At 47.7% G+C, this 26,102-nt stretch overlaps 1 protein-coding gene across 1 annotated transcript in view; it reads right to left on the bottom strand.

Annotated features, from left to right (window-relative positions):
- Positions 1–26,102, bottom strand: part of JAM2 (junctional adhesion molecule 2) — a 120,656-nt gene that overhangs the window by 44,832 nt on the left and 49,722 nt on the right. Inside the window, exons 2-4 of the mRNA XM_088481629.1 lie at positions 19,460–19,525; positions 4,494–4,610; positions 3,077–3,226 (exon numbers count right to left, since the gene is read on the bottom strand). Coding sequence (XP_088337755.1) covers positions 3,077–3,226; positions 4,494–4,610; positions 19,460–19,525 — 333 coding nt within the window. The remainder of the gene's footprint in view (positions 1–3,076; positions 3,227–4,493; positions 4,611–19,459; positions 19,526–26,102) is intronic.

Here is a 26,102-nt window from a genome sequence, read left to right as displayed (position 1 = left end):
CTATCCAAAACACGTGATAGCCGATAGCCAATAAAATACCGTTTTGAGATCCGAGTAAAACCGAGTAAATCCGAACCCGCTCATCTCTAATATATATATATATTGTATATATATATATATGTGTGTCACGAAGGGGTGGGGGGTGCTGCAGTGAGGGGTTGTTTAGGTCAAAGGGGGCAGAAGGTATGAAGTTGGCGCTGAGGAGTAAGAGGGGAGGAGTATACTTGCCACTGTAGCGGTCAGAGCTAGGTGGACAGGGGAGGAGCTAGAAAGGGGAATAGCTCTGTTACCGGAACGTGGTAACCCTGCTCCCTACAACCTACCACATATACTGTCTCTCAAATGTTTGAGTTGCCCATCCCCCTCCCCCCCATTCCGGCACCTATGCCGGAGATGTAAGTTACAATTTACTTGTATAACAATGATCAAGAACAGGCTCCCAAGATTGCAGTGTACACATTCTCTTCTATAATATAATTTACAGCACCTCTTGTCTTAGCACATACCACCTTATCCTTAATGTATGTCAATTTATTCCAATTACCCCGCATAAAGTGTATAAATGTATACCAAGCATCTAATGATATAATTTAGGAGGAGAGTTATCAAACCTTCTAAAGAGGACAATTGGAGGTTTTCCCGATAACAACCAATTAGATTAGAGATATAATTTTTAGACTGTACTAGATAAATGATCGGTATACTCTGATTGGATGCTGAGGGCGACCCTCCACTTTAGAAGGTTTGATAAATCTCCCCCTATACATGTTATAAAATTGATTTGCTTTATATACATTTTCTTCTTTACTAATACATTAAACTTTTGTTTTGTTATTTAGTTTCACGTGACTGAAACATCTCTTCTGTTAGTCTTATGCGCCCCTGGGGGTAGATAAGTATGAAGAGCTCGTCTTACCAGTTGGTTACAATCTGTGTACATGTATAGCGGCACAGTATCATTTATCCTGCATTATACTGTATGTTACATGCTACTCTTAGCAGGTGCTTGTATTATGTGTCTATTTACCAAGCCTCTTATATTATTATCATCATTATTATTATTATTACTATTATCATTTATTTATATGGCGCCACAAATGTTCCGCAGCTCCTTACAAAGCACATAAACAAGTTGTAGACAAGCGACTTACAGAACAATACAATACAGGACCAGGATAATATATATTACTACATTAGCGACCATAACACCCAGATAAGCAACAGAGCATAAGCAGCCAAGTGTTAGGTGCCCTAGTGGTGAGTAAGAAGTAGATGAAACTAAAGTAGGGAGAAGCACAAGAGGGTAGAGGGCCCTGCTCACAAGAGCTTACATTCTATGCTGTGCTGCATATAACTCTGCTCTTTGGGCCTGATTCAGAGCCGGACGCTCTGACAAGAGCGCTCGCTCTGAATCAGGGCCCTCCTACCTCAACTTGGAGCGGCCTCATGGACGCTCGCATAGCTGTGGGTTACCACCCACAGCTATAGCGAGTGTCCATGATGATGGTCGCGATGGTCAAGACCATCGCGACCATCGGGCTTGCAACGAGACCCTGCGGTAGGGTCTCGCTGCCGCAAGCCCTGGAGTGATTTTGGCTCTATCAGAGCCAAAATCACTCCCACTGACATCACTACTGATGTCAGTGAGGCCGAACTCAGACAGCAGGCGTTCAAATGGGAACGCCTCCGTCTGGCAGCCACGCCCCCGGCACGCCCACCAAAGGGGGCGTGCTGTCACTCACCATCGACAGCACGCCTCCTTTGGTGCGAGACCCCGAGCGACGGATTCCCCGTCGCTCGCCGGGTCTTGCGCATGCGCACGACGGAGCTCCCTCCATCGTGCGCATGCGCACTTAGGCACCATCGACCCGCTTGCGAGCGTACAGCGCTCGCGAGTGGGTCAGAATCAGGCCCTTTGTTTAGTACTGATTTTTTTTTTCATCTCCTGATCAGCCACATTATAACACATCTCTTGCCCTGTAAAAGTATTGGTTACATATAATTAATTATATACTCTGTAAAATTAATATTATTGTTGAATATCTGTAAGAATTACACAGATTATTAGCACACAGAAAATTAAAGAAAAAATTGTTTCCTGGATAAGAAACAAAGATGAAACCCGCCAATGTTAAAGGCGCACATCCACTAGGCGATATTAATGAGCCATTGCATGATTACGACATCGTTATCGTTCAATCGCTCATTAATCGCGCACAAATCGTGCACTATAATGTCGGAAACGACCAGCGATGCGCGCTCCCGCTGGTTGTTTCCGACATCAGTCATCGGCTGAACATGCTGGTCAATCTGCCAATAACAGCAGATTGACCATGTTCAGGGATGAGGGAGGGTGCCTACACTGAATGACATATCGTTCAGAGTAGGCACTGCAGGGGAACAGGAACGATTGTACGATTACAATGTAGTAATCGTACTGCCGTTCCACTATCTACTAGTGGATGTGCCCCTTAAGAGAATAAAAAGATCACAATATTTAAGACAAAAAGTGTTAGGGCATTTGAGGCATCATTTTAAAACAGCAGAATACTCATTTACATTTAATAAGAAAATAAAAGAACACAAATGTAATCTATTTTAATAACTTAAAGAAATGTAATTATTATATAAATAGTTATTTACACCTAAACTTTTTTTTTTATTTTTTTTTGGGTCAAGAAAATAACAAAAAAATCTTTAAAAAAAATTCTGTTAGTGCGTCAAATTTTTTTCGTCACTGTTTTGAATATAACATTGAAAAAAAAAAAAAAATCTTACCGCCACTTTAGGAAATGGCACACAATGTGACTGTCAAAATTTATAGGCAAGTGTTTGAAAAAATACAGGAGCTGTTTAGTTGGTATTTTATCTCTCTCCAAGACTTGATACATCTCCCCCAATATACCGATTTGTAAACTGAGAGGACAGAAACCACTCATGGAACAGAAGGGCAAAAAAAAAAACCAAGAAGAAATAAACAGTGACACCAGGCTATTTGCAGGGTTTAATAAGTACAAGCCTCATATGTTATCACAATGCCGTTCATGTCACTCAGTATATCACAGATGTCTCTTACCTAGAACGTCTAAACTGATAATGATTTCTTGAAAGTTTTTCTTGTCTTGAGGTGCGCTAACTTCACAGCGATATTTCCCAGAATCCCCTCTGGTGAGATTTCTAAACCTGAGGCTTGCGCCTATCATCTCCACTCGGTTCCTCAACTCAGCTGTTGGCCCAAACAAAAAGGCAAACAAGGTATGTAACTCGGTACAATGTGACAGGGTTTTTTGTTTTTCTTTTTGCTTTTTTAACAAGAATATATATATTTTTGTAATCACAAATTACAGTTGAGATAAACATACAGGAGACTTTACAATGTTGTACTCAATAGAAGTGCATGAGTATGCCGGATCATTAATGTAGGACAGGGATGGGGAACGTCAGGCCCTGGGGCCGTATAAGGCCCCTGGAATCATTTGGTCTGGCCCTCTGAGCTTTTTGCTGCTAGCCTCATCTGGCCAGCAGGGTGCCATTCTAGGCAGAATCTATGCAGCAGTGCCGGATGGAGCATCCTTAGGACGCTTCAGACGGTCACACCGCTGCCCTTACAGCTCCCCGAAGCATCCTCAGGGTGCTCATGGCATTGCTGTAATCACCGGCAATTGTGGCCCCGCCCCCGTGTGACATCACGTGGAGGGGGCATGGCCTGCACCGAGCCCGTGAATTATGTTGTATATATATATATATATATATATATACAGATGGGCCCAGCTGCATTGTTGCTTATAGCGCAGCAAGTCACACCACCATGCTTTCCCGCGATTGGGGACGCGCAATAGCATCTCCATTCAATCCTATGGAGACACACTCCCACGATCGGGGACGCACGAGTGCGTCTCCATAGGTTTGAATGGAGACGTACTCCTGCGATCGAGGACGTGCCATAGCGCAGCGTGGCGCTTAGCGATCGGCAACAAACTAACTGGGTGTATCTTAGATGTGTCCACATACATCTTACTTCCTTGCGCGTTAAACAGCCCTTCTAGCCGTGACATGACTCGGTAGCACAGAGCGTCCTTTCATCCGACGTTTTATCTTCAAATGCGTCTTATTCGCACAGCAGCTTCAGCTAATTAAAATGATATGCGGCATGCCTATGTTCTGTGTGCGAGTACGGCAGTATCTGCATGCGGCTGTGACACTGTAACGTAGCATTGTGCATGCAGATACACCCACAGTCACACACAGAACATAGGCATGCCACATATCATTTTAATCAGCAGAATCCTATTTTCATCACTTTGCATGTAAAAAGTTGCACGAACAGACACGGCGCTCACACGTTATGCTTAACGCGACTTGTAGCGCACAAAGGTAAGATGTATGTGGACACATCTGTATCAATGGCTTATGTGATGAATGGTTTTCCAGTAATCCATTAGGTAGGGAGACATACATGTTCGGTGTGCAGGGAAGGTAGGACGCTACTTTACCTGATAGTGAGTTATTAAAGTAGACAATGGATACATCTCCATTGACGGAGACTTTCTTCCATTCTAATCTGTGCTGTTGCTCCTTCTCCAGTCTGTATTTGCAGGAGAGGATGGTTTCTGCAATAGAACAGACAAAGAAAATCATTTTAATCAGACTCCGTTCTTAGCAGTGTGCCAGAAATGTGTATCACAGATGGGAGCAGCCATCTTGTGTGTTCAGGTCAATGCACAAGACTGTGGATTTGCCCAAAAGTAAAAGTCACCGTGACTGCATCACAATCACACCTTAATAAACTGAGCTCCACATCAACAGACAACTAAACCAGTCACTATCCAGGGTGTGCTGTGCACACAGGCCCGAGGCAGGAGGGGCCCACACCACACGTCCGGTACACATTGCGTTTACATGTCCGTGTTTCCAGCTGGCCTAATGCGACATTATTCTTGTCATTTCTTTGGAAATATGGCGTCGGGGGACATTTTTCCAAAGAAATCACCTCAAGTATGGCACTGACATCATATTTCCAAGGATAGTGCTGCAAAAATGGTGCCTTGGCAGAAGGCAAAGTGGCAAAGTCTTTGTAACTTTCTACACATGCACCAGTACCATTTATTTAAGGGGGTGTGTGGAGGGGCATGGACATCTGCACACTGCCACCTCTTGTCTTAAAACGCCTCTGTCAGAAGCATAAAATGCTTCAGCAATAAATATATGTAGAATTAGAGAATCTAAACCACAAACTTTCACTGGAACCAGTACTACAGTATAAAAGTGGGGCAGCACAGGCAGTGTAATGGTTTGCATTACTACCTCACAGCACTGAGGTTGTGGGTTCGAATCCCACTGCGGCCCTAACTGTGTGGAGTTTGTATATTCTCCCTGTGCTTGCGTGGGTTTCCTCCGGGTACTCCGGTTTCCTCCCACACTCCAAAAATATACTGGTAGGTTACTTGGCTCCCAACCAAAAATTAACCCTAGTGCGTATGTATGTGAGCCTGTGGTAGAGAATATAGAGTGTAAGCTCCACTGGGGTAGGGACTGATATGAATGGCCAAATGTTCTCTGCAAAGCGCTGGGGGATATGTGTGCGCTATACAAATAATTGGTAATAAATAAAATAAATAAGTCCTGAACAGAACAGAAACAAACCTGAGACATCGCAACAGAAGCAAAGACTCCCAGGGAATAAAATCTGTCTGTGGCAGAGGTGATCTTTTTTTGGGGGGTCTACTCCCTGATCTGAAACTCAGCTAATCAGAGGGGAGCCAACATTGATTCTACACGTGGTGGTAATGAGATTGAAAGAAACAACCTATCACAAACATTATTTAATTCAGACCAGGTCATTGGAGTTGGAAAATAAGTTGAAAAAGAAAAAAAAAACTGGACAAAACCAAAGTTACATGAAGAAAGATAAGTAGTACTGTAAGGTATGATGCAGTAATCTGATCTTTAGAGAAAGCTCAGTTCTCAGTCGGATGTCTTGCATGAAGGACAGGGCTGGTGCAAATGCCTGCTAGATGCAGCTGACTCCGAATACAGGAGGTAATCTGCACTTATTTACCAACATGGAAAGTGTCAGCGACTGCGCCCACTTTACCTGCAACCAAGAATCAGGCCCTGAGTCTCTGCAGAGACAGACTGACCTTGCAGGGAAATCATTGCTGACACAGAATAAATGTACAGCGAGGGGAAAACTATAATAGGCTGAAGGTCTCTTAAAGTTTAAATGTGAATTAATAAGTCTGGGGAAGTCCAGAAGGGATTGCTGCTTTTGTCACTGCAGGTAGGCAGATTGTGTCTTTCCTATTTTGATGGTTGATGGTGGAGTGGCATGACGAGTAAACATGGTGGAGTAGCATGAAGAGTAAACATGGTGGAGTAGCATGAAGAGTAAACATGGTGGAGTAGAATGGTGAGTAAGGATGGCGGCGTGGCATGATGAATAAAGATGGCAGTGTGGCATGACAAGTAAAGATGGTGGTGTGGCATGAGGAGTAATGATGGTGGTGTGGTATGAGGAGTAATGATGGCGGTGTGGCATGAGGAGTAATGATGACGGTGTGGCATGAGGAGTAATGATGGCGGTGTGGTATGAGGAGTAATGATGGCGGTGTGGCATGACGAGTAAAAATATGAGATATGGTAAGAACTTACCCTTGTTATCTCTATTTCTACGAAGTCCATAGGGTTCCACAGGATACCTTGGGGTATAGGTGTGACGTCAGTCGCAGGGCACCAAAGAGTTAAGCTTTCAGCCTCCCAGGATGCACTAGGTCCCCCTCCTATACCCCGCCCCCGGGCCAAGGCACCTCAGTTAGTTACCAAGCCATAGGCCGGAGGAGGAGAAGGAAGAGAGAGAACAAAGATCTGGACACATACAAGAATCACATTCTCACCAGAGGGAGACGGAAAACCGGCGACCAGAGCAAAGCCCATCTGCAGCACAGGTGCGACAGGGCGGGAGTCCTGTGGAACCCTATGGACTTCGTAGAAATAGAGATAACAAGGGTAAGTTCTTACCATATCTCATATTTTCTACTTCAGGGTCCATAGGGTATCCACAGGATACCTTGGGGATGTCCCAAAGCAGTATCCTGTAAGGGTGGGGACGCTCCTGTGCAGAAAGGAGAATCCGCCGCCCGAAGGAAGCATCCTGAGAGGCGAAGGTGTCAAACCTGTAATACCTCACGAAGGTATGGACAGAAGACCACGTAGCAGCCTTGCAGATCTGAACTGCCGAGGCACCACGTCGAGCTGCCCACGAAGGACCCACAGACCTAGTGGAATGAGCCTTCAGAGAAGGAGGGACCGGTAGGCCTTCATGAAGATAAGCTTCAGAAATAGCCATACGGATCCAGGCTGCCAAAGTTTGCTTTGAAGCAGGCCAACCCTTTTTACAGAAGCCATAGAGGACAAACAAAGCGTCCGACTTCCTAAACGAAGAAGTGCGGTCAACATAAGTCCTTAAGGCCCGCACAACATCCAAAGAGGCCTCACCCACGGAAAGACCCGGTGAGTTAAAGGCCGGAACAACTATTTCCTCGTTAACATGAAACTGGGAAACAACTTTGGGAAGAAACTCGGGCCGAGTGCGGAGCACTGGCCTGTTCCCATGAAAAACCAAGAAAGGGGGTCTACAAGAAAGAGCCCCTAACTCAGAAACACGTCTGGCCGAAGCAATGGCCAGAAGGAAAACAGTCTTAGCTGTTAGCCATTTAATATCCACTGAGCCCAGTGGTTCAAACGGCGGTCCTTGGAGAGCCCTCAGGACCACAGCCAAATCCCAAGGCGCCACAGGTGGAACAAAGGGCGGCTGAATACGGAGAACACCTTGCATAAAGGTGCGCACATCCGGGATTGTAGCAATCCTACGGTGAAACCAGACAGATAGGGCCGAAACCTGTACCTTCAAAGAAGCAAGGCGAAGCCCATGATCTAGTCCTGCTTGCAGGAAGGCGAGAATCCGAGACAGACTAAACTCCCGCGGTGCATAACCTCTCGGTCGACACCACTGGAAGAACGTATGCCACACGCGATGGTATATCCTCGCGGAAGACGGTTTCCGAGCTCGTAACATGGTACGCACCACAGAGCTGGAAAACCCCCGGGACCTCAGCATGGCCGTCTCAACAGCCACGCCGTCAAAGACAGCCGAGTCAGGTCCGGGTGAAGACAAGGACCCTGAGACAGAAGGTCCGGTCGTAGCGGCAACCGCAGAGGACTGTCCACGGACAGACCCTGAAGGTCTGAGAACCAGTGCCGTCTGGGCCACGCGGGAGCTATCAACAGGAGCGTCCCTCCTTCCTGTTTGAATTTCCGGATTACCCGTGGAAGAAGGGAGACCGGAGGGAACAGGTATGCGAACCTGAACGTCCACCGGACGGACAGAGCATCCACCAGAGACGCCCCTTCGTCTCTTGTGCGAGACCCGTACACCGGCAACTTGTTGTTGTGCCGGGACGCCATGAGGTCGATTTCTGGAAGACCCCACCTGTCCACCAGTAGTTGAAAAACGTCCGGGTGCAGGGACCATTCCCCTGGATGAACGTCCTGGTGACTTAGAAAGTCCGCCTCCCAATTTAGCACTCCCGGGATGAAGACCGCTGATATGGCCGGAAGATTGCGCTCCGCCCAAACCAGGATCCGAGAGACCTCTACGAGAGCTGCCCGACTGCGAGTTCCTCCTTGCCTGTTTATGTAGGCCACGGTGGTAGCATTGTCCGACTGGACCTGCACCGGGTGACCCTGGAGAAACCGCTGTGCCTGCAGGAGAGCATTGAAGACCGCACGGAGTTCCAAGATATTTATTGGAAGCTCCGCTTCTGTCGGCGTCCACCTGCCCTGGAACAAGTGTGGACCCGAAACTGCTCCCCAGCCCCGAAGACTGGCGTCCGTTGTCAACAGGACCCAATTTGGAACCCAGAACGGACGTCCCTTGTTGAGGTGGGTCGTCTTTAACCAGCACGCAAGGGACAGGCGAACCTCCGGGGTGAGCACAATCGTCTGGAACTTCAGAGACTGAGGCAGCCCGTTCCACTTGGACAGGATCAGGTGCTGCAGAGGTCTGGAGGGAAACTGGGCGTATTCCACCATGTCGAACACCGACACCATGGAGCCCAGTAACCTCATCGCCGAGTGTAAGGACACCCGGCGGCTGTGCAGACAACTGCGCACCCTTGACTGTAAAGCAGAGATCTTGTCCTCCGTCACGAAGATTCTTTGCTGTCCCGAGTCCAATAAGGCTCCAAGATGCAGAATCCTCCGAGACGGGATTAGAGTGGACTTCTGCCAGTTGATTAGCCAGCCGTGCCGTTGCAGCAGTGCAATGGTCAGGTCCAAGTTGTGTAACAGGAGCTCTGGAGATCCTGCCACCAATAACAGGTCGTCCAAGTACGGCAACATGCGGACTCCTTGCAGCCGCAGAGAAGCCGCCATGACCGCCATCACCTTGGTGAAAACACGTGGTGCTGTCGCCAGGCCAAAAGGTAACGCCCGAAACTGGAAGTGGTCGCTGCGGATTGCAAACCGAAGGAACTCTTGATGGCGCAAAAGAATAGGGACATGCAGGTAAGCGTCCTGTATGTCCAATGACACCATGTAGTCCCCAGGTTCCAGCGCCAGAATGATGGACCGTAGGGTCTCCATCCGAAACTTCGGGACCCGCAAAGACTTGTTGAGTGCTTTGAGGTTGAGAATCGGACGATATGACCCATTGGGTTTCTGTACCAAAAATAGATTTGACTAGAAACCCTGGCCTCTCTGGGAGAATGGAACAGGCACTATAACTCCAGCCTGGAGCATAGTGTGCAATACCTTCCGCAGCTCCGTAGCCTTGTTCCGGTCTGATGGTAGACCTGTGGTGAAGAATCGAGCCGGGGGTCTGTGCCGGAAGGAGAGGGCGTACCCGTGGGAGACCACCTCCAGAACCCAAGTGTCTGTCGTAGTGAACGACCAACACCGGGAGAACTGCAGCAGGCGGCCTCCCACCCTGGGATCCCCCAAGGGGAGACCCGGACCGTCAGGCCGCAGGCTTGTCATCTGGCTTGGGGGCCGGACGTCTGGTACTCCATGCCTGTTTCCGGGGCTTGACCGATTTCTTAGGGCCAGCCTGTCGAGGAAACGACTGTGGTTTGGGCCTGCCCTGGGCCCTAGATGACCGAAAGGACGATGGTCCAGAACCAGAAGGAGCAGCGGCCGACGGGAGACAAGCAGATTTGGCTGCCGCTAGCGTGGCCACAATCTTATCCAGATCCGGACCGAAGAGAACTTCTCCGGTAAACAGCAACGCTTCCAGACCTTTCTTGGAATCTGCGTCCGCCTTCCAGGATCGCAGCCACAAGGTGCGACGAGCAGCTACCGCTGCTGAAGAAATTCTAGACACCAGAGTAATGTCTAGAGCCGCCTCGTTGATGTAGGTGGCCGAATCACGGAGATTGCCAATCAACTCCGCCTGTTCGGCCGGACAGTCGGATTCAAAAGAAGCCTCTAATGAATCCGCCCAGCGCTCCATCGCTCTGGCAACCCAGCAAATGGCCATAGCCGGCCGTGCTGCCCCCCCTGCAAGGGAATAAGCGGACTTCAGGCAGATTTCTACCTTGCGGTCTGTAGCATCCTTAAGGGAGGACATGGATGGCATCGGCAATGTGGCACTACGGACAAGACGGGTCACGTGAGAATCCACCTGTGGAGGGGATTCCCACTTAGCAAAATAATTATCCGCGAACGGATAAGCCACCGCCAGGCGTCTCTGCGGCTGGTATCTTTTGCCAGGTTGTTTCCACGCCTCCTCTAAATGGTCCACCAACTGACCCGAAAGAGGAAAGACTGTGGCATCGCCCTTCACATCTTTGAAAAAGGCATACTTAGATTTAGCCGCTGGGGGAACTTCGTCCTCAATCACCAAGGCTGTGCGGACCGCCCTAATAAGTCCAGGAATATATACTTTGGACTTAGCATCAGCGTCCTTAGTATGGAGAGGTTCCTGATCGTAAGGATCCAGAATCTCCCCATCATCAGACGTCCCTTCGTCATCCTCATAAGGAGCGGACAGAGACGCCACCGGCCTTTTATGAGGCCGCATCACAGACTCCCCTTGCAACACATCCGACAAGTGCTGTACAGAACTCGTCAGGGAGTTAACCCACGCTGGCTCCTGAGAACCCGGGAGCGGGGAAATAGGGAGACTGTGGGGTACCACCAATTGTCGTGGGAACCCCTGCATGGGTGACGACACCACAGACTGCTGGGACAAACCCATCGGAGTAAACGCGGGCTGCGGAGCTAACTGGCCCACTAAAGCTGTTAACGCCTGAGCGAAACAAGCCCAGGGCGGCTCCTGTACCGGTGCTGTAACCGTAATAGGCCGCGCCATGGACAAACACTGCCGGCAAAGGCCCTCCGCGCTACCCTCCCCCTCCGCTAACGGTACTTTGCACGTGGTACACTGTAGCCGGAGGGGAAAATCACTTTCAGACATGATGGCACCACGTATGTGACCTCTCTCACCAATTAAGTATTAAATAGGCGAGAGACCACCCTGCAGCACCGCACCGCAAGGGCTTTAGCAGAAAGAACAGGGACAGTAATAAAGCTGACAGTTTAGAGAAGAAAAGTCACATACAATGCAGAGAAATAACAATTCCTGCACTAACAGCGCTGATCACTCAACTACACAGACACAGGGCCTGGTAGGACACAGCGCTGCATACACAGACCTGAGCCACAGCGGAGGAGAGGTATGCGGGGGGACCCAGACCACGATGCTTCCTTCCAAACTTCCAGCAGCGTTCACCATGCGTTGCAGAGAAGATGGCCGCCGAGGAGCAGAGAGAAGCTGGCCTTGTGGAGGAGCGCTGACACAGGACCAGTCAGCACAGTGCAGAGAGGGCTGTGTGCAGCGGGGGAGGCGCCGGCTGTGAGACAGGGAAGGCGCGCTCCCCTGGCATGCATTTAACCCCTGGGACGCCGCAGCGCTACCGCTCTGCTGCGGTCCGCTGTCCCAGGGGGTAGTGGAAAGCGCAGGTTCAGTACCTGGCTCCACGCTGCAGCCAGTCCCCAGGGAGCCCCCTGCCTGGGGACTTAGGACCATGTGACCAGCGGGGACCCACCGCGGGACCCCGCTGCTTACCTTTGTCCCCCTTGGATCCGGCCATGGTCCGGAACATCTGGGGTCACCACTAGCTGTGACCCCAGATGCTCACCAGCATCCCCGGATCGGTACCGGCGTTCTGGTACCGGCGGGGGTGTAGGGAAGACAGCATGGACGTCAGGACTGACTGTCCATGCTGTACATCCAGATGTGCAGCCACAGCTGCACTGAAGAAAGCTTCAGGGGCTCTTCTAGCCCCCACTCCGACAGGTGCACCCGACGCCGGCCGGGCACCAAACTAAACTGAGGTGCCTTGGCCCGGGGGCGGGGTATAGGAGGGGGACCTAGTGCATCCTGGGAGGCTGAAAGCTTAACTCTTTGGTGCCCTGCGACTGACGTCACACCTATACCCCAAGGTATCCTGTGGATACCCTATGGACCCTAGTAGAAAATAGCGGAGTGGCATGAGGAGTAATGATGGCGGTGTGGCATGAGGAGTAATGATGGCGGTGTGGCATGAGGAGTAATGATGGTGGTGTGGCATGAGGAGTAATGATGGCGGTGTGGCATGAAGAGTAATGATGGTGGTGTGGCATGAGGAGTAATGATGGCGGTGTGGCATGAGGAGTAATGATGGTGGTGTGGCATGAAGAGTAATGATGGTGGTGTGGCATGAGGAGTAATGATGGCGGTGTGGCATGATGAGTAATGATGGTGGTGTGGCATGAAGAGTAAAGATGGTGGAGTGGCATGACGAGTAATGATGGCGGTGTGGCATGAGGAGTAATGATGGCGGTGTGGTATGACGAGTAATGATGGCGGTGTGGCATGACGAGTAATGAGGCGGTGTGGCATGACGAGTAAAAATGGTGGAGTGGCATGAGGAGTAATGATGGCGGTGTGGCATGAGGAGTAATGATGGCGGTGTGGCATGAGGAGTAATGATGGTGGTGTGGCATGAAGAGTAAACATGGTGGAGTGGCATGAGGAGTAATGATGGCGGTGTGGCATGAGGAGTAATGATGGCGGTGTGGCATGAGGAGTAATGATGGCGGTGTGGCATGAAGAGTAAAAATGGCAGAGTGGCATGAGGAGTAATGATGGCGGTGTGGCATGAGGAGTAATGATGGCGGTGTGGCATGAGGAATAATGATGCCGGTGTGGCATGACGAGTAAAAATGGCTGGCAGGAGATGCTAGATGTTGTGATTTCAGAACAACGTAACAACAAGCAGTGCTCCACTCCCGTATCTCCATCTCCCCTTCCGCGCCTCTGATTCTGTCTGTTCGCCCATGCGTTAGATCGTTGAGTCCTGATTTGATTCCCACCTGCGACTCATGCCCAACCAGTGCCCCTGTTACCTGTCCTACCCCAGTCTGCGGTGTGATATTAATGGTTGGTACTAATGCCCTGGCATGCGGTTGTGTATTGTATTTATGCTCCAATTTCCTGCTACTGTGATTCTATGATTAGCTGGTACAATGCTCTATACACTTTGTATAAATAGTATATAATATAATATAATATAAATAAAAGTTAATAATAATAACAGTAACAATAATAAACACAAGTGGAGTGACAGCGGGTGGCTCTGCACATGCCTGCACCATGTATGGTATGTAGACTGCAGTACTGCACACGGTCATGCACTCCTGTAATACTGTCAGACCTGCTCCATCTCATACCCCACCTTAACCCGTCACATAAGCATTTACTTCTCCAAACCTCTAATACTTATTCATTCGCTCACCAAAACCTCTTTCATTTACCCTATGTACGTCCCCCACCACTTAACTATGCTGTCCCCCCAAAAAAATCTATCACTTGTCCTTTCCTCCAAACACATCAATTTTCAATTCTCTAATTCCTCCTGTCAGACCCCGGGACGCCCATCCCAAAACCAGTCCCTTCTCCAAACATTTGTTGTTGCTGATGTTATTACTATCTATTAAATAATATATATACTGTATTTAATTCTAGTGATTACATTTAGTATTTGTAGAAGATAGAAGGGATGAACTGCACAATAAGACCAAATGGAACTACCTCCAGTGATATTGTCATCTGGGTCACCCGAGGGTCTAACAGGCCAACAATGTGTCTCTATCTGCCCTCACCTGATATAAGGCAGATATGTAAGACATCAGTGGATGCGTAGGTGAAAAGCCGGCTTAATGATGGCCACATAAGCAGGACTGGAACCATAAACAGAAGTATCATTCTTAGGTAACAATTAGCCGCGCCGTCCTACACCAAATTGTGCAGTGTGCAGCACATGCTCGATGTATCGTTACATCGCATCGTTCCGTTGCTGGTTAGAACCGTTGTAACGTGTGTACCCAGCTTTACACTGCAACAGCACACATCACATCCAACATACAGGGCCTGATTCAGACCCGCTTGCGAGCTCATAGTGGCCCTGATTCAAAGCCGGACGCACTGACAGAGCGCTCGCTCTGAATCAGGGCCGTCCCTCCTCTTTTTTGGAGCTGCCTCCTGGCCACTCGCATAGCTGTGGGTGACCACCCACAGCTATAGCGAGCGGGCAAAATGATGGTCGCGATGGTCAAGACCATCGCGACTATCGGGCTTGCGACGTGATCCTTGCGGTAGGGTCTCGCTGCCGCAAGCCCTGGAGTGCTTTTGGCTCTATCAGACTCATAAGCCCAGAGCATACTTAAAGACTCTTCTCTGAATGCCAGGAGACTCCCTGAGGTGATGATTTCCCTGCCTCCCTGAAGAGTGTAGCTAGTTGTGTTCAACACAGCAATGATTTCATCACTATCTGCCCACCATGGAGAAAACACTGGGCAGGATGTGTGCTACAAGAAAATGGTTGCCACTCTCCAGCAAATTGATGGTAGCATGCACATATTCCCTAAGCAGTTAGCTAACCCTTGCAGCTCCGCACAGTACCACAAAGCAGCGGAGTATCACTCAGTCACAGCAGCAATATTTTATATATACTTTGTGGCAATGAGTAATTTTCCATTTAATAAAAGAATCAGCCTTATGGTCTCACACTGAAAAATAGGCCTTTAAGGTATTGAATAAGGCCCTTTGAGTGTGAAGCAATAAAGATATCCGTAATCTTCATGTCAAGTGTAAGAACCGAAGCACTTAGTAAAACGGAATGATTGAAAATATTGATTACCAAGTGACTGATGTACCCAGGCTGTCTATCAAACTGGCAGAATTCTTAAATGTCATTGATGTTTTTCACCGAGACACTTTACAGTGTTCCAAGAACACAGTGCTATACAGGTTGAGTCTCCCATATCCAAAATGCTTGGGACCAGGGGTATTTGGGATATTGGAATATTCTGTACTTTGGAATATTTGCATATCATAATGAAATATCTTGGGAATGGGACCCCAATATACACACAGAATGCATTTATGTGTTATATACACCTTATACACACAGCCTGCCGGTAATTTTATACAATATTTTCAATAATTTTGTGGCTCAAGCAAAGTTTGTGTTCAGAAATGAAATTCATTTGTTTCATATACACCTTATACACACAGCCTGAAGGTAATTTTATACAATATTTTTAATAAGTTGTGCCTTAAACAAAGTTTGTGTGCATTGAACCATCAAAAATCAAAGGTTTCATTATCTCAGTCATGCCAAAATTATTCCGTATTTCGGAATATTCCGTATTTCAGAATATTTGGATATGGGAGACTCAACCTGTACAGTACATCCAAATAAAAATAACTGGACAGTGTCTGTCAGTGCTGGAAAAGCCTTGTTAATTTTTGGCCCTGTATCACACTGCCTGTACAATAACACTAGTTAAAGGATATTTTGTTTTCTTGAATAAGTACAGCTGTTTTACTTATCGGAGCACGTACAGTACTGTGCAAAAGTTTTAGGCAGCTGTGGAAAAAATGCTGTAAAGTAAGTAATGCTCTCATAAATAGAAGTGTTAATAGTTTATTTTTATCATTTAACAAAATGCAAAGTGAATGAACAGAAGATAAATCTAAATCAAATCAATATTTGGTGTGACCACCCTTTGCCTCCAAAACAGCATCAATTTTTCTATGTACACTTGCACACCGTTTATGAAGGAACTTGGCAAGGAAGTTGTTCCAAACATCTTGGAGAACTAACCACAGATCTTCTGTGGATTTGGCCTGCTCATTGAGGACACTATTAATCCTGACCAAATCCCCCAACTCCATTTGCTGAAATGCAGCCACAAACTTGCGAGGAACCTCCAACATGTTTCACTGTTGCCTGCAGACACTCATTATTGTACCACCCTCTAGCTCAGAACTGGTGGAAACCAGTGGCCCACCAGGTACACCCATCTATTGTTCAGCAAAGTCTGGCCAGAAGTGGTCTTCATGGAAGATTTGCGGCCAAAAGCCATACCTTCGACGTGGAATCAAGACCAAGCGACTCAACTATGCACGAAAACATAGGAACTCGCAGCAGCTGCTCTGGATTGATGAGTCAACATTTTAAATATTTGGCTGTAATATAGGGCTGGAGAGCAGTACAATAATGAGTGTCTGCAGGCAACAGTGAAGCATGAGTGTCAGCTTTTATGAGAAGCTACAGTCTATGGGGTCTATTTCTCAAACAGTGATATCCATTTTCTCAAGCTTTTTTGTTGGAGAAAGGGCGTATCACTGCTTCGTCCTACTAACAAGAGGAATACCACAGAGATTTAATTTTATTATCCTCATAGGCATCTATGGGGAACTCATTGTGACAAGTGAGCTATTGTGACGGTGCCCGAAGCCTGGCTCCGGCAGTGCCGGTCCCACAGGGCTGTGGCAGTCCCATCACAGGAAGGTGTGGCTGGCACCCGACACAGTATGTTTCCCATGCTGCCTGCAGTCCCTCTCCCAGATGCTGCGAGGGCCGCCGTCATCTCCTCTATCCCCAGTTGCTGCGAGCTCTCCTCTCTTCCCGCGACCCTGGCTGCAGGTGGCCGCGATTCCCATAGGGGAGTGCACCACTCTGCTTGAAATTTAAAGTGGAGTGTGCCCCAAACATGATGCCACGTTTGTGGCAAATTTGAATTCCCTCCCTAAAAAGGGAATCTCTGGCCACTGTTTAAGTGTCAGAGTATTAGGATCCATATCTTTGCTCCAGCGTCTGTTCCCAGTGAACTCCCAGTACAAGTTATCCGTGTTTCTGATCCGAATGACGATTCTCCTTGTTTTCTCCTCTGCTGTTGCTCCTAGTTATTTGAAGTTCCTGGTTTGACTTCAGCAATTCCTTTGACCTGATTCTGCTCATTCCCTGGTACCGCACTGACTGCCTGGTTCTGATCCATTCCTGATGACTACACTCCAGTACGGGATCCAGTTAAGATGCAGGCGGACGGGATGCTGGACGTCAGGATACCGACGCCGGAATCCCGACGCTCATCAAAATGCCGACGCCGATACCCCGAAGGGATCAAGATACCGTCATCAGCATCCCAACCGCCGGCATCCCGAAGGTAAGCATGTGGGTTAGGCTTAGGGTTAGGCCGGGGATGGGGGGGTTAGGTTTAGGAACCTGCTAGGGTGGGTTTGGGTTAGGCTGCACGGAGGTTAGTTACCACCGGGAAGGAGGTTAGGGTTAGGCACCACCAGGGGGAGGTTAGGGTTAGGCACCACCCGGCGAGGGTTAGGGGGGAAGAGGGGGAGGGTTAGGTTACTTACTGGTCCCAGTCAGGATCTTAACCATCGGGATACTGCTGTCGGTCTTCTGACCGCTGGCATCCCGTCCACCGGTAAATCATACTGATTCCTCCAGTACACCCTTGCCTGCCTAGTTCCTTTATTGGGCAGGCAAGACCCAGACCATATATTGGAACCCAGTCAGAGGGCTGTGACCTGTGTATCGGGCACAGTGAACCCAAACCCCTGTGCAGGGGTCCCTGGTGAAGGTCATCGATACGTTAGACTCTGCGCCTTTGATCTGCGTCTACACCAACTCCAAGTGTACAATCAGCATCCACCCCATCTATCTGAGAGTCTGTGACTGCTATGCTGTTTTTTCTTTAGGTAATGCCAACTTGAGATTGCGTTGAAAACGGGCACAACTACATTATGTGTCGTGTGATATGCAGCAATACACAATACTGCCACTGCACCACCAATGACAAATAAATGCCTATGTAACCGTACTGGAAAATAAAGTTGGAAGATAAAGATCTTTCTTATTTCTTTTCATCAAAATAACTGGCTCATTTCATCGCTGGTAATGATACAATGCCTGTCCACATACACAGCATGACCAAATGGTAACATGGTAAAGAAATATTCTACAGCCACCCACAAAGGCAAACATGGAGTCACATAAACACACATACAGCGGTACTGTGCATATATACAAGGAAGTAGTACTGAGCATGTGTTCGCTATGTAAGCTCTGGGCCTTAGTCAGAGATGTACGCTAATGCCATCGCAGCGGTGATCCAGTAGTCAGCTGCTGTACGCAAATATGCAAATCCAAGCATCTGCGTAAAATGACGCAGCTCCGGACGCAGATCATTTGATTATCACAGTTCTGCGTAACCGTATGGCTACTCAGATTGGGCATGGGAACTGAGACACCGGAGACATTTTTATTGCGTATGGGATCGCAGGCTGTGACACTCCCCTGCGTTTTTTGCCGCCACGACATTACCTCACTCAAATAATCCCTGACAGTCAATCACACTGCGTATAAAGTCGCTGTGACTAATGTCATTTATCTGGACGTATGCGCAGAGCGACATAGACACATGCGCAGTTTACCGATAAACGCTCAACTGCGTAAATATTGGTTTTGTATACATCTCGAGGGATCAGTATGATTTCAAATTCCGACGCCTGAAGACTGGCAGTGAAGGTAAGTACGGTAAATTAGCTATTTCTAACCCTCACCCCCTCCTAACCCTCCTTTAGGGATGCCTAACCCTAACCTCCCCCCTGCAAGTGCCTAACCTTAATCTCCCCCCTGTAAGTGCCTAAACCTAACCCCCTCCCCACAGCCTTAACCTAACCCTCCCGAGGAGGGTGCCTAACCTCCCCCGGGGGTGCCTAACCCTAACCCCCTTTCCCCTAGCCTAACCCTAACCCTCCTGGGGGGGAGGTGCCTTACCCTAAGTCTCCCCAGGGAGCCCCTAACCTACCCCTCTCCACCCCACGGCTGTCCGCGCCTGGCGCCCGGCTTACCTTTGTTCGGTATGCCCGGCGCCGGGCTCCCGGCGAAGGGATAATGATAGGCGTCGGGATTTCGTCGCCTATCATTTGACCCCTGCCAGGATTTGACAGTTGGGAAGCCGGCGGTCGGCATTTCGACCGTCGGCTCCCTGACTACATCCCTCTGAATCAGGCCCAAAGTTCGACATAATATATTGTTCAAGTTTAAGATACCTCCAAACTCAAGTTCTTTCATATTAAGATTATCCGATTCCACGACCACAGCTGAAGCTTCCCGACCTGTGGAAACATGAAAAGACAGTCATTACACTAATTCATACAGTCATTATAGGAAACAAAAGCATATAGCACCACTAAGAGTAGGTACAGGCTGCATTTCTTTTACTGTTTGTTTTGGCACGTTTAGCACCTCCTGTGGTTAGACATAACAAGCACTATGTGAACCCTATCCCCTCATGTCACAGGCATACATTGGGTACAGACAGCCCACTGAGGAGTGAGAAGGTGAACGAATGATTAAGTGATAAATACATTATATTACATTTATGGGCTCTGGGCCTGATTCTCAGTCGGAAGCATCTGCAGCAGCCGCAGAATCCTGCTTACTACCATACGATAATAACAGTGTCTGCCCATATATGCCGAGTATCCATCGTCTTCATTTGCTTGCCCATCATCATGGAGCCCATCATCATGCCAAGATCTCACAATTACCTATTAGTAGAAAGCACGTTTATTTGAGGTTCAAGAGGGCACAATACCGGGGCAAAACTTTTCAGCTCCCATCTCTGTGCAAATATATGCTGACGTGAGTGTGGCCATCTTGTTTCAGCATTTGAATGTTGGCTCAGCCCACAATATGGCTTTCTCTTCTGTGTGTAGGTGTTAACAGTAACTTACATTTAGGGGTAAATTTACTAAAGGTCGATTTGGCATTTTGAATGATTTGAGGTGCGATTTTCATTCGATTTGTATTAGATTTGTATTCGATTTTGCATTTGGGTATTTACTAAAGGCCAAATCGAATTTCAAATCAAATTTTAGTCAAATTGACCTCAAATCGAACATTGGGAAAACATTGGTACTTTTACATAGCCCAACACACAAAACCCTTATTTACTATCATTCGATTTGAAATCGACCTCAAAATCAGACTTCAAATTGAACTTCAAATCACCAAATGAATAGACCTGCTTCATGCTTTCGATTTGAGCATGAGCAGGTTTGATTGACACAGATATATGCAGACATCAGTGAGATGCCTGCATGTATCTGACTGTAAAAAGTAAATAGTTAAATGTTAAAAAAAATTGATGTGAGGTCCACCCCCAAAACACAACCAGCCCCAGACTGTTCAAACCCAGTCCTGGTTGACTAAGTACAGGGAAAAAATTGCGTAGGGTCTCCCTGTACTTAGTTCAACCAGCACTGGGCTTTAGGAACCAGTCCTGGTTCTGGAATTACAGGGAAAAATTTGCGTAGGATCAACCTGTAATTCACAGAACTAGCCCTGGACCCTTTCTAGCGGGCGGCTGATGCCACAGCCAGGGGGCACCGGGCCCCCCAGCCACAGCATCAGCCCTGACCGCTAGTCAGCCCAGGCCAGGGATCCCTGGGGAGTTGGAGACCCCTCCAATAAAGGGGTCTACATCTCCAGGGCACCCATAGCCTAGGCTGATAGCTCGAGGCTATCCTCGCCACCCCTGGGCGGTGGGTGGCGGGTTTATTGTGTCAATGTAGTGTAAAAATAGAAGAAAAAAAAGATTGTCTTTACAGTAGAACTGCAGGTCCCAGCAAGCCTCCCCCGCATGCTGGTACTTGGAGAACCACATTTACCAGCATGCGGGGCATTAAGGATCCACTGGGACCCTTTACTTAATCTGTAAAGAAATGTTGAAATAAACACACACGCACCTTACACAGTATAAGTTTAATACATACATACACACTCACACATACTCACCTATATTACCTCCAGTCCCCTTGTCCAGTAGGCAGCCTCGCACTAAGCAATAACCATCCTAACCAGGATGGTTATTACTTCCCGAATGAAGCGCTCAGACGCGGCTTCCTCCTTTGAAGGTCCGTGTCTGAGCGTTCATTGGCTGAGAGAGGTCAGGCCCCGCCTCTCTCAGCCAATGAACGGCTCCCTCCATTGAACTCAATGATGGGAACCGCAGTATAAACTTTAGTTACCCTGTGGCTCTCCTTTGAGTTCAATAGATGGAGCCATTCATTGGCTGAGAGAGGCGGGGCCTGACCTCTCTCAGCCAATGAACTGATGTCTGCATGTATCTGTGTGAGAACAAACTGCTCATGCTGAAAGTGAAAGCATGAAGCAGTTCTATGCAGTCGGGGATTTGCAGTTCGGTTTGTACATGAACATGTCAAATCGAACTGCAAATCACTGTTCAAAACCGAATTAAATCGAATTTGTTTTGCAAATCGCAAAACAAATCGACCGTTAGTAAATCTTGTAAACACTTCAAGTCGACCTTTGATAAATTTGCCCCATGTCTAATCTTAAGCAGCTTCTCACAGAAAGAACATGTAAAACTCCATGCGCTATTTATCATCACCAATGACATATAACTCCTTATAACTCAGCTTTCCTAAACTCACATGTGAGAACCTCTGTCTGTGATCCTTACCCTGACAAAGCAATTTGTGTTAGTTCAGTAGTCAGATACATAGCCCAGGGCTTGTTTTCCACAGCAAATATCTTATTCAATGACCCTAAATTACGGAGAGACACTGCTGTGGAATACTGCGACAGTTTTTCAGCTCCAATGGGATACGCACACTTTAAAGAACATTTTTAATGAACTTTCATGCAATTGTCGTACAGGGCTTAGAAGAGAATGCAGGATGATACAAGGACTCTGTATTTTGGCCGTGGAGCTCAGATGTCGAGATGTAAATAATTGATTCAAGAGGGACTTCAAATAAAACGTTCATGCTTCATAAGCCACCAAGCAAGCATGTGATCGAATTAAATAGACCCGTCTTTCACAAAGCCCACTGTGAAAACTAACCACGCATGATCACTTTGAGGACCCGAAGAAAAATTAATTTCCTACCATTCGAAGAAATGGCTGCATATTGAAAGTTCTGTAAAATTACGTTATTTGAAAGTATAACAGAGAAAAGAATGGACATTGCTAGGTCAGAATTAGGGATGGGCATCGACCATTGATCCCTCCCGATGGTAGTTTTACCATCGATAGGAGAGGTCTGATGTCAAAATCCTATCGCTTTTAAACTTGGTGCATGTGTGCTTGCAGTCTCTTTTCTGATCCATTGATGATGTAACCATCAATGGATTCCCCTGATGATCAAAAACAATCTACTATCAATAATTAACCTGTCAGAATCAGCCATCCTAGTATTGTGTGGTAGGGGCAGGCGTCCAAGGTGCAAATATAAAGAGGAACATAGGGGGGTGGGGTTCATTAGATTTCCTTCTCGACCCGGGCGCTAATTTCTAGTCATGCTACTGCATATATACCATGTGGTTAGAACCACAGTCAGAACCAAGCTCATTTATACCACACACACTGTACTGTGGTCTGAATCAAACCCATTCACACCAGGCAAACAGCACCAGGGCCAGCCTCTAACATGAATACTAAGCAGATAGCCATGGACGCCAAGTGAAAACATGGGGTCCAGTGCAGTGGCTTTTTCTGTTCCCTGACCTGTCTAGGCTAGGTGGGGCTTAACCGCACATACCTAAAAAAAACAGCCCCTGCTTTTTCCTACCTATAATCTATTTCAGAAGAGGCCGGAACCAAGGGACCTTCTGAGCTCTAGGCAGTCACCCCATCTGCCCATACTGCGATCCACCACCAGCTGCTCCCACCTTCTGACCTCCCTTGTGGGTAGCAGCTAAACTCATTCTTACCAGGCAGATACCACCATGGCCGGGGTAAAAAACCGTTGGCCACAATCCTAAGTGACACACACAGGTGCTTATGATGTTTTACCTGAAAGCACCTACAAGAAACATCTAAATATGTGTGCAGAGCCGTAACTAGACTTTTTGGTGCCCTGTGCCAGAAAGAGCATTGGCGCCCCCCTCATTTTTCAAAGGGATATAATGCACCCAAAAAAGGGCCATGGCTTCATGGGGAAGGGCCAGGGAAGAGATAGGGGAGGCCAGGAGATGCTGGGGATGAAATAAGAGGAAGCTACAAGCAAGAATGATAATAAACAGAAATTTGACAGGCCCAAATAGCGCCCCCCTGACCTGTGGTGCCCTGTGCGATGGCACCGGACGCACTACCCTAGCTATGGCCCTGTATTTGTATTCTGTGCATACATGTGCTAACCAATCCTGCAAGCCCGTCTTTCTGTAACTTTAGTAATACGTCATAACATTCAGCAATAGTTCTGATATAAAGCACATGAATGGTAAATTAGCAGAAAACTCATTTCCTTTTATCAGTTCATCAGTATGTAAAACTGGAACAGTCAGTTGGAGCAACAGATAAGCCGTCTTATACTGTATTTAATCATGTTTTAGATTTCAGTTGCTAATATTTTAGGGTGCTTTCTCCCTGCTTGGAAATGTGTCAATTAAAAGTTAAATCACTAGTGAAAGACTTTGCAATACTAATAAGCTGTAGTTTCTTGTAATAGACTGACAGTAGCTTCAAACTACAAAGAAGAGCGGTGGCCACAGCTTGAACATTTTAGGCAAAGAGAAATAGTAGCAGCACCCCCTGCATGCTACAAGAAGGTACTGCAGTCAATAAACATTTATTACATAATTACTCTGGAAAGTGTAGAACCTTGCATTGTTCATTATGGGATTTTATGTGATATATGTTATTATCACAGTTGTTTTTTAACTACATGCCAAGTACCAAGTGTTTTTTTATTGATTGATATTACTCAACATTACAGAGTACCAGTACCTTTTATTGTTGTTTGTGATCAGTGGTGTAACTATGGTCTTTGGAGCCCAGGGCAATGATGAAAAAAAAAACGGAGCCCCCCCCCCAACTATGCATGTGCCGAAAAAGTGGATGTGGCCACATGCCACAAGGGGCGTAGTAACTGGAAAATGGGGACATGTCAACATGACACACCACCGTTTCTCGTCACTCTGGGAACATTCCTTTCCATTCCATATGCACCTTAATGCCCTCAGTAGTATTGCCCCTTATGCAACACCCCCAGTAGTAGTGCCCCTTATGCAATACCCCCAGTAGTAGTGCCCCTTATACAATGCCCCCAGTATTAGTGCCCCTTTTGCAATGCCCCCAGTAGTAATGCCCCTCATGCAATGACCCCTGTAGTAGTGCCCCTTATACAGTGCCCCCAGTAATAGTGCCCCTTATGCAGTTACCCTAGTAGTAGTGCCCCTTATGCAGTTATCCTAGTAGTAGTGCCCCTTATGCAATGCCCCCTGTTGTAGTGCCCCTTATGCAGTGCCCCCAGTAGTGCCCCTTATACAGTGCCTACAGGAGTGCCCCTCATACAGTTCCCCCAGTTGTGCCCCTTATGCAGTGCCCCCAGTAGTAGTGCCCCATACAAATAAAACACACAGACACACATTAAACTTACACGAATCCCCCGCTCCTGCGCCCACTGCCGTCCACTCCTCCAGTCCCACTTGGCACTATGGGAGAGAGACGTCATGACATCTCTCCCTTCACCCACTGTGGGAGCCGGAAGGCGGAGCTCATGAGTGAGCTCCAGCCCGCCACCTGCCCTGGGTGCAGCAGCCAATAAGAGTCTGTCTGACTCTTATTGGCTGTAGTGCTAAAACAAACACACCGCTGGCGGCGGGGTGTGTGTGTTTGTTTTAGTGTGTAGTGCCCTAATGCATATTGTATGCCCGGCTTAAGACAGAGCGGCCAGAAGGAGGAGGTTGGCGAAAGAGGAGCGTGAAGTGTAGGAAGGAGCAGAGCACCAGCCTGTGAGAACACACAAGGGACCCATAAGGGAGAGCAGCTCTGCAGGAACGCACCAAGGAGTAGGAGGCCACAAGAGGAGGTGGCTGACTGTCTGTGTGTCCAGCACTGGGAGCGCAGGGAAAAGCAGGCACCTGAGAGAGAAGAGACCACAGCCAGGGAGAGAGAGATGGAGTTGAGTGGGAATGCGAGCTGCAGAACTCAGGGAGACATACAGGAAAGCTTAGCAGCAGGGAAGCCAGGCTATAGATGTAGGGAACATCCTGAGGACAGGTGCTGGGTTGCTCTTTGTGTCATATATTATGGTGGAACACAGAAACAGTATAGTAAGCCCCCATATATTTGAATTTATGGGTCCCTGGCATACACAAAGCTCTGTGCTATCACTGAGTATATTACACTGACATCACATAAGTACACTATTAAATGACCCTGCTACAGTATGTGCTGCTTAGAATGGCAAAAGCTCATTTCCCTCCATTTGCTCAGGAAATGTGCAGAATAAACGTCTTTCCCATTATCCCCGGGATCAGGTAAGCAATGATAATTACTGTACAGCTATTTATTATGGAAACATTAACATGAATTAATAAGAATTCCTGGTTTTTGTTTTATTTATTTTTACACAGAAGCAAAGATAGATTTTTTAGCTTCAGTTTTCCATTTAATAAGAACCCCTCCATTAATCACATAAGGATACAGGACCTCATTCAGAGACGTCGTTAGTTGCAAGCAGTCGCACTGAATCAGGGCGGCCGCTTGCATCCTGAACGGCCGCCTCCTTGTCGATCGTTAAGCTGTGGGTTACCACCCACAGCTTAATGACCGACCAGGTTGATGGTCGCGATGGTGATCACCATCGCGACCATCGGGGCTTACGACCAGACCCTAAGGTTGGGTCTGGGCACTCGTAAGCCCCAGGGAGCTTTCTGCTC

This window comes from Taudactylus pleione, unplaced genomic scaffold (assembly GCF_031769625.1).
Source record: "Taudactylus pleione unplaced genomic scaffold, aTauple2 ptg000276l, whole genome shotgun sequence".
NCBI lineage: Eukaryota > Metazoa > Chordata > Amphibia > Anura > Myobatrachidae > Taudactylus > Taudactylus pleione.
Note: the sequence above shows the minus strand (reverse complement) of the source record. Positions and strands in the feature narration are given on the sequence as shown.